At 40.5% G+C, this 15,467-nt stretch overlaps 1 protein-coding gene across 1 annotated transcript in view; it reads right to left on the minus strand.

Annotated features, from left to right (window-relative positions):
- Positions 1-15,467, minus strand: part of LOC126263297 (aminopeptidase N-like) — a 133,176-nt gene that overhangs the window by 62,989 nt on the left and 54,720 nt on the right. The window contains exons 7-8 of the mRNA XM_049960384.1: positions 6,380-6,461; positions 1,127-1,310 (exon numbers count right to left, since the gene is read on the minus strand). Coding sequence (XP_049816341.1) covers positions 1,127-1,310; positions 6,380-6,461 — 266 coding nt within the window. The remainder of the gene's footprint in view (positions 1-1,126; positions 1,311-6,379; positions 6,462-15,467) is intronic.

The raw sequence follows: 15,467 nt of genomic DNA on the forward strand, positions 1-15,467 counted from the left end.
ATAATATTCTTGAGTCCAGTGTTTGTTTCGAGTGCACTCTGTGGTGCGTTCATCATTAGATACAGTATGGAGCTATAAACATAGTTCACCACACACCAGGCAATCTCCAGTATTGTGCCACAAAGTAATAATCAGTCGCCACACAGGTAGCGCATGTAACAGCAACTGCATTATGCTTCTTCCCTACGACTTCCAAATTTTCTATAAATGTCCCAATAGTGTCGTCTGACGTTACAGAAGGTGCTGACAGTAGCGCTGCCTCCTGCTTCTTCCTGACGTCAGACAAATTGTTCGCAGATGAAAATATTTCGTCAATTGCAGGTTTAAGTGCCCGCACACGTTCACTCGGCCGGTTGTCGCAGATCGAGCAGTCCCATTTCCGGTCATTGCACCAGATAAGCACCAGTCGGTAAACAGCTGTTAATGAGTGATCGTCTACCATTCAATGACGTGTGTCGAGGTGTTTATTCACTGAGAGCCTCAACTTATAACTGTCTCCGACGCTAGTCCATACTAAGTTAGAATAGTTAGTCATCTCTGTCAGGTTAGACCAACGCTCAGAACTTTTACTTCAAATGGCTCTGAGCACTATGGGACTTAGCATCTGAGGTCATCACTCCCCTAGAACGTAGAACTACTTAAACCTAACTAACCTAAGGACATCGCACACATCCAGGCCGGGGCAGGATTCGAACCTGCGCCCGTAGCAGTCGCGCGGTTCCGAACTGAAGCGCCTAGAACCGCTCGGCCACCTCGGCCGGCTTTTGCTCCAGTGGGATACCTTTATTGTTAAACTAAAATTGAGTATTTATATTTACTAAATGATGGTTATTTGTTACTTAAGGTGTTTCCAACATTATCAAAGTTTAGGTTACATTGCCCTGTCACCAGACAGTCGCACCGTGCCAGCAGGCCACCTCATCACAGTAACTGATTCTGTGGTAGCTGGTTCCTTCTGCTACGTTCATGTGGGGCGCCAGGCTTGTTTGGTGAATACACCAATCTGTCACATCCAATCCACACTTCATGGCTTCCTGAGTCTAAAATCAGGCTGACGAGGAGGGAGCTGAATACGGAGTCCACTGTGGCTTGTTTACATTCGCACTCGTAGAGAAGTTGGTTGTACCTGTGTGACGGTGGCGGTGTTGGCCTCGCGGTCCCGCGTGACTCTGAGCACAGGGTATCCGGCGTTATTGGTCCATGAGTGGAGAATGTCGAGAAGGTTGTTGCCCCCGAAGCTGAGATTCGCCTCAGTCGCTGCCTCCACTAGAGAGGTGAGCAGGTCGTCCTGCATGGCCGCTTCGAACTTCCTGCAAAATAGAAACAGACCACATCCACTAAAACTGTGTATTGTGAACAGAAACCGACAGTGGTTGATTTGTTACAGTAAACACTTGTATCCTATACTGATGCCTCTGACAAAAAAAAAAAAAAAAAAAAAAAAAAAAAAAAAAAATCAGGAGTGCAAATTTTGGGAAATGGTACAATAGAACTTTCTTTTTCATCTGTACAGATTTTATATTCGCACTGTTGAAATGATCAGAAAAGCGTTAACACCAAGTTTTAAGGAGCCTAAATTTCAAAAACATCCCCCGCAAGGTGACAGTACTGGAAGTATCTTTTTTTTACAAATCAAGCACTGCAAGTAAAATATCGTCTGATTATCTACTTAAAATGTGAACAGCTTTATTTTCTTTTCACTCAAAGCTTTTACACTGAAGCGCCAAAGAAACTGGTATAGCCATGCGTATTCAATGTTAAAATGTGTTTGAAATCATATGGGACTTAACTGTTAAGGTCATCAGTCCCTAAGCTTACACACTACTTAACCTAAATTATCCTAAGGACAAACACACACACCCATGCCCAAGGGAGGACTCGAACTTCCGCCGGGACCAGCCGCACAGTCTGCAGCGCCTGAGACCGCTCGGCTAATCCCGCGCGGCCATGCGTATTCAAATACAGACATATGTAAATGGGCAGAATACGGCGATGCGATCGGCAATGCCTATATGAGACAAGTGTCTGGCGCAGTTGCTATATCGGTTACTGCTGCTACAATGGCAGGTTATCAAGATATAAGTGAGTCTGAACGTGGTGCTATAGTCGGGGCACGACTGATGGGACATAGCATCTTCGAAGTAGCGATGAAGTGGGGATTTTCCCGTACGACAATTTCACGAGTGTACCGTGAATATCTGGAATCCGGTAAAACATCAACTCTCCGACATCGCCACGGCTGGAAAACGTTCCTGCAAGAACGGAACCAACTACGATTCAAGAGAATCGTTCAACGTGACACTAATGCAACCTTTGCGCAGATTGCTGCAGATTTCAATGCTCGGTCGTCAACAAGTGTCAGCAACGGAACTACATCGATGTGGGCTTTCGGAGCCGAAGGCCCACTCGTCTATCCTTGATAACAACACGTCACATAGCTTTAAGTCGCGTCTGGGCCCGTCAACACCGGCATTCGACTGTTGATGACTGGAAACAAGCCGGCCGATGTAGTCGAGCGGTTCTAGGCGCTTCAGTCTGGAACAGCGCGACCGCTACGGCCGCAGGTTTGAATCCTGCCTCGGGCATGGATCTGTGTGATGTCCTTAGGTTAGTTAGGTTTAAGTAGTTCTAAGTTCTAGGGGACTGATGACATCCGATGTTAAATCCCATACTGCTCAGAGCCATTTGAACCATTTTTGACTGGAAACATGTTGCCTGTTCTGACGAGTCTCGTTTCAAATTGTATCGATCGGATGGACGGTACGGGTATGGAGACAACCTCATGAATCCAAGGACCCTGCATGTCAACAGGGGACTTTCCAAGCTGGTGGAGACTCTGTAATGGTGTGGGGCGTGTGCAATTAGTGTGTTATGGGATCCACGATACGTCCAGATACGACTCTGACAGGTGTCACGTAGGTAAGCATCCTGTCTGATCACCTGCAGCCATTCATTTCCATTGTGCATTCCGACGGACTTGGACAATTCCAGCAGGACAATGAGACACCCAACACGTCTAGAATTGATACAGAGTAGCTCCAGGAACGCTGTTCTTCCGCTGGTCACCAGACTCGCCAGACAGGAACATTACTGAGCATATCTGGGATGCCTTCCAATGTGCTGTTCAGAAGAGATCTGCATCCGCTTTTACTCTTACGGATTTATGGACAGCCCTGCAGGATTCATGGTGCCAGTTCGTTGCAGCATTACTTCAGACATTAGTCGAGTCCATGCCACGTCGTGTTGCGGCACTTCTGTGTGCTCGCAGAGGCCCTAAGCGATATTAAGCAGGTGTACCATTTTCTTAGGCTCTTCAGCGTAGATGCCTTCAATATTGCACTCGTCTCTTCGTTTCAGAGAATGTATCTTATATATCTTACTATTCACCCATATATAAAATGTAAGTTTCTGTGAATCACGCTCATGTTTGTGCCTACCACAATGTAGTTATATCCATAGACTTATTACAATATTCGCTATGTTTGGTCCTGTCCCAGTCACTGTATCTAGTAGTATCGTTGACGATATTTCTCGCAGTTTAACTAGTGGCACCTTTGACTTACAGCAACCACAAGCAGCAGTAACGATAGTGATGTCTCTGACTTACAACTCTGGCGTCAGCGTTACGCAATTTCCTTTACCTCCTGGTTTATTTGACACTGTGTGTGGAACCATATGTCTCAATACGTAGTAGAATTTGTCCTACTACTCCATACACCTTATGTGTTTCCAGTCTGCATTCTGGAATGATTATGGTTCAAATAAATAGAACATAAAATCGACAACCAAATTATAAGAATAGATTTTTTTAATTTTCATTGTCAATTTCCTTCGAATCAACATGAGGATGGGGAAGAGAGGCACGTAGCGGCCATATCGCTTCTCTTCGCCCTAATTATAAGTAGATACCTACGTATTTTTGTACAGTTAAGAGATATAAGATATATACTCTGTCATAGTATCGAAGTATAGTTCTACGCACAAACTTCTTGTCAATATCGTCAAATTCCGTAATTTCCGTTTTCATTTATATCCCTCTTTTGAAGAATCAAAACGCGTGCTCACTACTAGAGAGTCTGCAAGTGAAGTGTTAGTGCACTATTAAGGTGGAATGCAGGCAGTTCGGAAATATCAAGTATGGCTAACTATAGGCCTATGTCTGTACTGTCAGGGTTTTCGAAAGTTATTGAAAAAGTGTTCCTTTCAAAACAAACTACATTCTTTGACAAGAATAATATTATTTCTGGATGTCAACATGGCTTCAGACCCCAGCGATCAATTGAAACAACCACTTTTAATCTGATAAACCATGTTTTTAAATGCAGTGGGCAACCACATAAATATCTCAGGTTTATTCTTGGTCATAACAAAAGCTTTTGATGTGACTGATCATTCTGTGCTCCTGAGAAAGCTTGAACAGTATGATGTAAGAGGTGTGCCAAATCAATGGATTAAATCATATTTGTAATATCGCTCTCAGGTAACTGAAATTAAGTACATGGAAGGAAGTGAACTCCAGGTACACCTTTCAGAACCATGTGGACTAAGTCATGGTGTTCCACAGGACTCCATTTTAGGTCCCTTTCTTATTTTGGTGTACATTAATGATTTCCCATCACACGTTAGGGATTCTAAACCAGTACTGTTTGCAGATGACACCAGTTTATTGATTGAAGGGAATAAAGAAGAAAATCTTACTGCATTTGCAAAAGGTATTACAAAAGGAGTGTCTGAATGGTTTACCAGAAACAGGATAATAGTTAATCCCCAAAAAACAGTACTCATGAATTTCCACACCAAGCAAAATAAAAATGCGGCACAACCCGTAATATGTGTAGATAACTAAAACATTAGTGCTATCAATGAAACCAAATTTCTTGGGATTCATATCCAGGAAAATCATAGGTGGAACACTCATATCACATCTCTAAATTCAAAACTAGCAAAAATGAGCTATGTAGTAAGAATTCTTTGCAGCAATACTAGTGCAGAAATAGTTAGGTCTGTATAATTTGCTCATGTACATTCAATACTGAAGTACAGTATCATTTTCTGAGGAAATGAACACTAGACAATAACAGTTTTCAGGAAAAAAAAGACAATTATAAGAATAATGAAACAAGTGAGCAGCAGAAAACCATGCAAACCTTTCTTTAAGATCTAAAGATCCTACCATTTCCCTGCATTTATATACTGGAAGTAGTCATGCATGTCAAAAATGTATACTGAGAAAAGAAAACCTTTTTCCTCAAAACAAAAGTGTCCATGGTTACAACATCAGGTCAGAAAATGACGTACGTGTTAATCTTTGTAACACCACAATATGCCAAAAAGGCGTATATCATGCAAGAACAAAACTATACAACAGATTACCAAGACATATAAAATCTCTTCCTGAACTACAGAGCTTTAAAAAGTCTGTGACAGCCTACCTTCTGAAAAACTGCTATTATTCAATCTCACAGTACCTTACGCAAGAAAAAATGTAATTTGTATCTTTAATTGTAGAAATAAGTTATAAATATACAGTATTTTTAAAAAATTGTAATCATTAACTGTATAGATCCAAGTTGTTATAAAAATTTAAATAATGTATGTTTGACATTTGAAAACCCAGTAGATAAAAAGGTTTTTTGTCCAATACCCTGTGTACGATGTATGTACTGAAAAAGAAATTTATGTGGACAAATAAACAGTTAAATAAGGTTTTGTTATCATTTTATGAATTTACTCAAACTTTATATTATTCTTGGCTCCTCACTCTTGGCCATATCTGTAAAAGAAAATCTTCAGTACGTTCGATGCGGCAATTTTTGATTGTTTTTGAATGTTTTTTCAGCCTTCACGCAATTGGGCCAGAGTAGTGCTGCACGTGGGCCCTTGCCCCTACATTTCGCTCACTACCAAACACAAGTCAGCCCACCGTTCCTTGGAAAACTGACACGACGCGTGAATACATGATAAAGCACGGAAACACAGGACATTCAGCTTGCACTGACCAATGTACATGAGGCAACAAAGCTATGAGGCAGACGAATCACAGCACTTAGCGCTGGCGGACTGCAGGTAGCGTGTGTGACCACGGGGTGTCTACTTTCATGAGGGCCACTCTTGTAACAGACTGGATCCTACTGTGTAACTTTGCCCAACTCTGATTATAAAAATATCCATGTTACTGCCAAGAAAACGTGTATTGTTGTTCTTTATTATGCATCACTGAACAATGAGAAAGTCAACTATGAAGAAAAAATCCCGAATAAATATCTTTTCAATTAACTCAGCTCTCAAGGCATATTTATTGTTATAGTACATCACCTATGTTACAACATAAAAATGCAGTTTTTTCGATCTAATTTTATTTTCACGACAACATACTTACATTTTTGTCAGGTACTTGTTGAGGCCTTTCTTCCACACTTCGGTTCCTAGAATGTGTTCTATCATCCTTAGTACTGAGCCAGCTGTGGAATAAAAGTTTTTCAGTGAGATATTTGAATTAGTAAGCGAGTAAAACTATTTGTAAGTACTATCAGTTTTAACACAGAGTCATGTAAACAATTAAGTTCGAAATAATATTTTTGTACGTTTCTCTCCGGTAAATCATTTCGCACATACGCACAGACACATACCCGACATGATTACAAAGGTAACTACTGATTGTGTTATCATGTTAAATGGGAAATAAGGTGACGGGGGTGGTACTATGCCACTGCTAGTAAGTTTCAGTGTTTCTGACTCAATGGGACAAGATTTGACACATGAGAAGAATACTTGAGCTCAATACCTTAGGTGTTATTTAAGTTGAGAATGATTTAGGAAATAGTAGATTATGCAGTCTGGTTTCCGTACAGCAGGAGAGGTACAATAACGTCAAGAAAAGAATTATCCTCACATCACAGCAAACTTAAAATAACTAGTAGAATGGGGAGAGGAGTTAAATAACACCAAATTGGGAATGGTAGGGTTGTTACAAGTACTATGAAATATTGAATAAACATAGTTTTATTACATAGGGAAAGAAGAACAGAAAATTTTAACGTGAATGCGGGACAAAAGCTGAAGAACGAGTTTTCAGTCCAAAGTTTTATTTATTAATATACCAGATACCTCAGAAATTAATGGAATTGTCCGTAAAGAACATGCTTGTCTCTAAATTGTTCTTAACTGTATGATTTGTATAATAATGTATAGTTCTATAACATGGATTTGGCGAGGACTAAATCGAACTAAAATGAAAGTAATTACATTGTATTAAAAATAAAGGAACTTCAATAATATTTACTATCAAAAACAGTCTTGATCACAATTTATTTATTCCGGTGACTGGTTTCGACCACTACCGTGGTCATCTTTAGACCAATGAGTAAGAACCTCCTTCTGGTGGTCGAAACTGGTCACCCAAATAAATAAATTGTGATCAAGACTGTTTCTGATAGTAAATACTTGTAACAACATTGATCACTGTTTATTCCCACAACGTATTCAAAAGTAATTACTTCAATAATAATTTAATCATAATTTCAGTTAATTATAGAATATTAAATGTAAAGCAAGAAAGAAACAACTTACAAGAGAAAGCAAGAGTATCATGCCAATGTAACAATAATATTATAGAACACACTGAATGTAATAAAACTATTTGCATACGTTCTTGATAGAATGAGAGAAAGTACAAAGGAAATTTTATTAGGGATACGCCTGAAACCAATAAGACTGAGAAGAAAACAAAATAGTATCTGACATTGAAGAGACATACCATTTAATCAGTTCAGAGGGTTGGAGGCACAATGAAGAACAACAGAGGGACAACTGTATAACCAATCGAAGCTTTACTTAAGAGGCTGCATAGTTGAAGAGATGAATAAGTAACACAGACATTTAATAATGCAAATCATGACAATATATGTATTAATTCCTACAACAATACTGCTTATTTAAAAATGGTAAAATAAAGTACTACAGTACAGTAGTGAAAGCGCAAAAATGTTTAGCACTGAATTATAAAATTGGTACAGTGGTGAAAGCGCAAAAATGTTTAGCACTGAATTATAAAATTGGAAAATTAGAACTATAACAAAAAGGAGAAATAAGGAAAACATCGGGTCCGCTAAAACATCATAATTTTGAAATTAAGAAGTAACAATAAAAGATGAAAGTAGGAAACATGTAAGAAAATGAAGAAAATTGCTTTTCTATTGACACATTTAGGTAATGGATGACAAGGATCTTCAAATATCTTTGTGAAAAAGTGAACAACTGTCTGGATTCAGGATGTCAAAAACATGTTTTGGTAAGAAACACCATAAGATAAGAAGAAGGAAAGAGAAATGTTTAGGAGGAGTGTTTCCAAGGGGTCTAAGGTTTCCAAAGGGGGTAAGGGAAAGAGAACACACTGGAAGTGGCCTGAAGAAAGGAAAGAAAACCACAGTAAAACAACCAATGAATACTGGAAGAAAAGGAAGGAGCAACGAAAGATGAATTACAATTTGCAACGCATTTCCTAGAAGGCTGTAACGTTGAGAGCAAAGATTGTCATTCTGGAAGTCATGGCATGTGAGGTACGTAAAACTGTTCAAGATATATGAAAAGAAAAGGCAGCGAAAGATACTAAATTGTTAAAGATGAAGAGAAGTTGAAGTATAAGGTACTTGCAAAATTATTTACAAATTTCTGTGGATGAAGAGAATTTATTAAAGTGGGAACAACTGAGTAATTACTATAATACACAGGAGAAAACAGAAAGCTGTAGACGTAACAGCCACTCTCCGTCACGTACAAGATATTCACAAAAATATCACACACCACATAAAGCAACACCATATTTGGAACGCAAAGGAACAAGCTCTCTTTAGAAGCGTATACAACACCATAATCTGAAAGTCTTAATACAAATTATGTGATGGAACAATGAGTATGTATTTGAGATTTATAGATTCTGAAAATGCTTTTGACTCGGCTTCAACGAAATGTGTACTGATGGCCCGTAAGAAACGAAACACTGACGCAAATTATGTTAATGTACTGAAGAGCATATACATGTCAGTTCTGATTATGCGTCAGACTTCATCTACACAATGGGGAATTCTCATCCGGAGTGTGAAGACAAAAAGAGATTTCATATCATAAAAAATGTTCTCAGATACAATTTTCAAATATTTAAAACGGGAGAAACAAAGATGGAATACCCATTAATGGAACACTATTTCTTCTTCTTCCTCCCATTTCTCTACAGATTATATGCACGATGTCCCGGAAATATTTCGATGAACATCGAGAGACAAAGTTAAGGAAGGGCAACCACAGTTGCGTAGTTATCTTGGCTACTAATAAAAGGCTTCTAATGTATTTAGTCGTTTGTTATTGGATCACTACCGGATTTGTAGCACTAAAAGCTACATATCTGTGGTGAACATCAGCGTAACGATGGAACCACAAGGAATAACAATCCTGAGATATACACTGCCGTGGTAAATTATTTTAAGATTTTCAAAGTTTTTTAAAATAATAAATCTTTTACACGAGAATATCAAAATGTTAGTACTCGCATAAATAAGACATTAGAGCGGAACAGCTCGAAACCTTTTCATGCAAGATTCGTTGTCCGTCAGAACGAAATACCGCTAAAAGGCGGTATGTCATAGAATAAAACAGCAAGATTCCAATATAATGGATTGGCCTAAACAAATCATACAATGGTGATCCATTATCAAGGAGAAAATAAATGAAACTAATAAGACTTAATATTGGGCCAAAATGAAAAACCAATAAGTGGTTGCCACAAAATGGAGGGGTGTTCTACCTGGACCACATTCGTCAAGTAAATAGCTATTGATGGAAAAGCAGAACCTGAAAACAGCACTTACCGCTTTTCCGATCTTTACGAAATCACGAACAGCGGATGCGGCCGCATGCTCTGTCATACTGAAAGCAGGAAAACAACAGTTTATCTGTGGATGGGTCGCTCATGCGCTGATGATGCGCGGGCTCGACCGAGGAATACACGAATGGTGGTTGAGAACAAGGAATATTGGGATAAATAGTTTTTTTTTTGTTTTGTTGTTGTTTTTGGGGAGGAGACCAGACAGCGAGGTCATCAGTCTCATCAGATTAGGGAAGGACGGGGAAGGATGTGGGCCTTGCCCTTTCAGAGGAACGTCTTGGCATTTGCCTGGAGCGATTTAAGGAAATCACGGAAAACCTAAATCAGGATGGCCGGACGCGGGATTGAATCGTCGTCCTCCCGAATGCGAATCCAGTATGCTAGCCGCTGCGCCATCTCGCTCGGTGGATAAATTGTACAAAAACTTTTTTCGAAATCAGCCTGTGGAATAACAATATAATAGTGACAGCTGACATACTTTTAATTAATAACGCCGTAAGTTTTTCTAAAGATAGAGCGTGAAAGAGGAAAATCATATACATATAATACAGCAACGAAAAAGATCTGCGGGCAGTGTCCACTGAACAAGCTTTTTTAAATAAACTGTAAGAAATTTAAAATTCTAAAAAATGTTGTTTCATAAAAAATGCTTAGAAAAGTTTTTGTACTTTTTATCCCAATATTCCTTGTTCTAATTCATCATTCGTGTATTCCCCAAAAGACCGCCTATCATTGCGCATCATCAGCGCATGCGTGAGCGTTCCACAGGCAAGCTGTTTACTTTCTTGCCGTCAGTAAGACAGAGCACACGGGCGCGTCTCCTTTTCGCGATTCCGTATAAATCAGAGAGGTGACAAGTGCGGTTTTCAGGTTCTGCTTTCCCGTCAATAGGTATTTATTTGACGGATTTGGTCCAGGTAGAACATCCCTCCATTTTGTGACAACCACTCATTGGTTTTTCACTCTGGCTCAAAATTAGGTCGTAATAGTTTCATTTATTTTCTCCTTAACAGTGGATCACTGTGATATTATTTGTTTAGGTCCATCCACTATATTGGAATCCGGCTGTTTCATTCAATTATATACCGCCTTTTTTAGCGGTGTTTAATTTTGACAGACAACGAATGTTGGGTAAAAAGATTCCGATTTTCTCCACTCTAATTTCTTAGTTATGTGAGCAATAACATGTTGATATTCACCAGTAAAAGCTTTTGATATAAAAAAATTAATCTTAAATAATTTGCCACACCAATGGAAATCTTAGGGTTGTTATTCCTTCCTCATTTATCGTTATACAGATGTTCACTTGAAGACGTGGCTTTTAGTGCTACGAAACTGGTAGTGATCCAAGATGAAGGACTAAATACAGCTGAAGCGGTTTATTTATACCCAAGATGAAAACTTCGAGACGTTGTAGAAGGTGTCTTGAGACACAATCGAGGGTAGAAACCCGTGTCCGGAGACGTCAACCAAGCAGTTATAGCGACTGACTGCCACGATTGCCAGAGGAGAAGATGGAGCTAGCTTCTGCGCAAGAAGACCTTGTCTCCTACGAATGCGATGCTCTACGAGAGCTATTCGGAAAGTAAGGAACGATAGGCCGCGAAGTGGAAACCACAGTGAAAATCGAAACTGTTTTATTTGCAACAGTTAGCTACAACTTCCAGCTACTTATCTCGGTAGCCGCCGATCGGACTTAGAGGTTTGTCGTAGCATTGTACCAACTTTCCAATACCCTCGTTATAGAAGGCAGCCGCCAATTCTCTACGCTGGCCTACAGCTAGTTGTCTGTGCCAAAATGTTGTCTTCATAGCCAGGGGTTCATGTGAGCAGAGATGAATCTCAGAGGGAGACAATTACAGGCTGTATTGTGGGTAATCAAACGTTTCCAATTGAAAACGTTGCAGGAGCATCTTCATTGCCCCTGCCGAATGCGGCTGGTAATTGTCTTGAAGAAGTAAACGCACGACAGTTATGTAATGTTGGCTGCATTTCTTCAGGCGAAATTTCTCACCAGGCCCTCGTACTTGGCGGGAGACACTATTGTTCTATGTATCTTTACGTGTTCCCTGTGTGCTCAGAACTAAAAAAAGAAAAAAAGGAACGACGTAACGCGATCGACAGCCGTACTAGAGACACTGTCCAATACACCTGTGCAAAACTTCATCGGATTTTCACTGCGGTTCTCATTTCGCGACCGATCGTTCCTTATTTTCCGAATAACACTCGTATTACGTCGGTGGACGACGGTACCGGACACGGATTCCCATCTGCAATTTATTATTCTCCTGGAACTCTCTAAAATCTCCAATGTTTTCCGGTATACCCCGATGTGAGTCACAAGAATTGCTGATACCGTGTCGTGTGAAAGTGTCTTCATCAGTAAACAGTTTTAACGGGATTACTTGGCAATTTGCAATCAGCCAGCGACAAAATTTCAATCGCTTACCTTAGTCGCCTTCTGGAAGTATTGATTCTGCGGTGGATGATAAGGATGGACGCCCTGAACACCAAATGTCCGAGACAGTCTTATATGTGGACCATCGGCACATTTTGAAATTGTGTCGGCTGGTCCCGGCGGAGGTTCGTGTCCTTCTTCGGGCATGGGTGTGTGTGTTTGTCCTTAGGATAATTTAGGTTAAGTAGTGTGTAAGCTTAGGGACTGATGACCTTAGCAGTTAAGTCCCATAAGATTTCACACTTACTTGAACTTTTTTTTTAAATTGTGTGTGTGTTTGTTGAAGAATAATGTCTTTTGATTCGTCCAAACTGTGTTGATTTGCACGTTGGGATGACGCATGTCTGTTGGGGACTGCAACCGTCTCGCGCTGTTCAGTGAAAACACGAGTAAGCACTCTTGAATCTGGTATTCTGCGGTTAGGAAATCGTCTGCTATGTTTCCTACAAGCAGCAGCGTTTCCATTGCAAAATTTGCACGCAAACATCACATCGCCACACTCATCGTTTGTAAACGCGAGCAGAATACTTCAACGGTACAGTAATATTTGGAAACAAGTCACATTTACTGTTAAAAATTTAATTACGTACTTAAGAAGAACTTCACAGCTTGATGTTCGGAACAAAAATGACAGTCGATATATGCGAGGGTGGGTCAATAAATAAGTCCAAACTGGGATAGAGAGATCAGAGTCGCGTGTACAATATATCCCCCTCGTAAATTTAAACACTTGTCCATCTTTCGTCAAGGCTTTGAAAGCCTGCAGCATAGAACTCTTACGGCAGCGCTCGCATATAAAAAATGATCTCTTGGGGATATAACAAGTTTACTCGTTTTCTTACATTGCTGCAACCCACAAGGCCGATTTGTCATGGGGGTAGCGAAATACCCCTAGAAAGGGAAATAACTGCCAAGACACACAGGAATTAAGGACGATTGCTGCCAGTGGCATTAATATACATCAATGGGGCTAGCTGAAAATCTGTGCCAGACGGGCATTCGAAGCAGGATCTCTTGCTTACGAGGCAGAAGCCGTGACTGCTACGCTATTCGGACACAGTGATCACCACAACCGCACAACGTACAGGGTGGTCAATTGATCGTGACCGGGCCAAATATCTCACGAAATAAGGGTCAGACGAAAAAACTACAAAGGGGAAAACCAGATGGCGCTATGGTTGGCTCGCTAGATGCCGCTACCATAGGTGAAACGGGTATCAACTGCTTTTTTAGAAATAGGAACCCCCATTTTTATTACATATTCCTGTATTATGTAAAGAAATATGAATGTGTTAGTTGGCGCTGTAATAGTCACAAATATATGGCTCAAATTTTAGACGAACAGTTGGTAACAGGTAGGTTTTTTAAATTAAAATACAGAACGTAGGTACGTTTGAACATTTTATTTCGGTTGTTCCAATGTGATACATGTACCTTTGTGAATTTATCATTTCTGAGAACGCATGCTGTTACAGCATGATTACCTGTAAATATGACATTAATGCAATAAATGCTCAAACTGATGTCCGTCAACCTCAATGCATTTGGCAATACGTGTAACGACATTCCTCTCAACAGCGAGTAGTTCGATTTCCATAATGATCGCACATGCATTGATAATGCGCTGACGCATGTTGTCAGGCGTTGTCGGTGGATCACGATAGCAAATATACTTCAACTTTCCCCACAGAAAGAAATCCGGGGACGTCAGATCCGGTGAACTTGCGGGCCATGGTATGGTGCTTCGACGACCAATCCACCTGTCATGAAATATGCTATTCAATACCGCTCCAACCGCACGCGAGCTATGTGCCGGACATCCATCATGTTGGAAGTACATCGGCATTCTGTCATGCAGTGAAACATCTTGTAGTAACATCGGTAGAACATTACGAAGGAAATCAGCATACATTGCATCATTTAAGTTGCCATCGATAAAATGGGGGCCAGTTATCCTTCCTCCAATAATGACGCACCATACATTAAACCGCCAAGGTCGCTGATATTCCACTTGTCGCAGCCATCGTGGATTTTCCGCTGCCCAATAGTGCATATTATGCCGGTTTACGTTACCGCTGTTGGTGAATGACGCTTCGTCGCTAAATGGAACGCGTACAAGAAATCTGTCATCGTCCCGTAATTTCTCTTGTGCCCAGTGGCAGAACTGTACACGATTTTCAAAGTCGTCGCCATGCAATTCCTCGTGCATAGAAATATGGTACGGGTGCAATCGATGTTGATGTACCACTGTCAACACCGACGTATTTGAGATTCTCGATTCTCGCTCAATTTGTCTGCTACTGATGTGAGGATTAGTCGCGACAGCAGCTAAAACACCTACTTGGGCATCATCATTTGTTGCAGATCGTGGTTGACGTTTCACATGTGGCTGAACACTTCCTGATTCCTTAAATAACGTAACTATCCGGAGAACGGTCCGGACACTTAGATGATGTCGTCCAGGATACCGGGCAGCATACATAGCACATTCCCGTTGGGCATTTTGATCACAATAGCAATAGATCAACACGATATCGACCTTTTACGCAATTGGTAAACGGTCCATTTTAACAGGGGTAATGTATCACGAAGCAAATACCGTGCGCACTGGCGGAATGTTACGTGATACCACATACTTACACGTTTGTGACTATTACAGCGCCATATATCACAAAGCGAAAAAAGTTGTCCAAGTAAAACATTCATATTTCTTTACGTACTACACGAATATGTAATAAAAAATCGAGGTTCCTATTTTTAAAAAAACGCAGTTGATATCCGTATGACCTATGGCAACGCCATGTAGCGGGCCAACCATAGTGCCATCTGGTTTCCCCCTTCAAGCTAGACGAGTTTCATTCTTTGTAGTTTTTTCGTTTGATTGCTTCGTGAGGTATTTGGCCTGGTGACTATCAATGGACTACCCTGTATATAATTAAGGCGATCGCGGCCAATGGTGCATATGCACACCAAGAGCGAAATCTTACGGGAATCGTCGAGATGCCGCGCGTAATGAGGCTAATGAGCAGGGGCACTACATCAGTAGTGTGTGGTATAAGTTGAGAATTCGACTCTGACAGGAGAAATTCTAGGGTAGCATGTGCAGTTGCAGTGCCCACTGTGTTAGAA

Source organism: Schistocerca nitens, chromosome 6, assembly GCF_023898315.1.
Source record: "Schistocerca nitens isolate TAMUIC-IGC-003100 chromosome 6, iqSchNite1.1, whole genome shotgun sequence".
In the NCBI taxonomy this organism is placed as follows: domain Eukaryota; kingdom Metazoa; phylum Arthropoda; class Insecta; order Orthoptera; family Acrididae; genus Schistocerca; species Schistocerca nitens.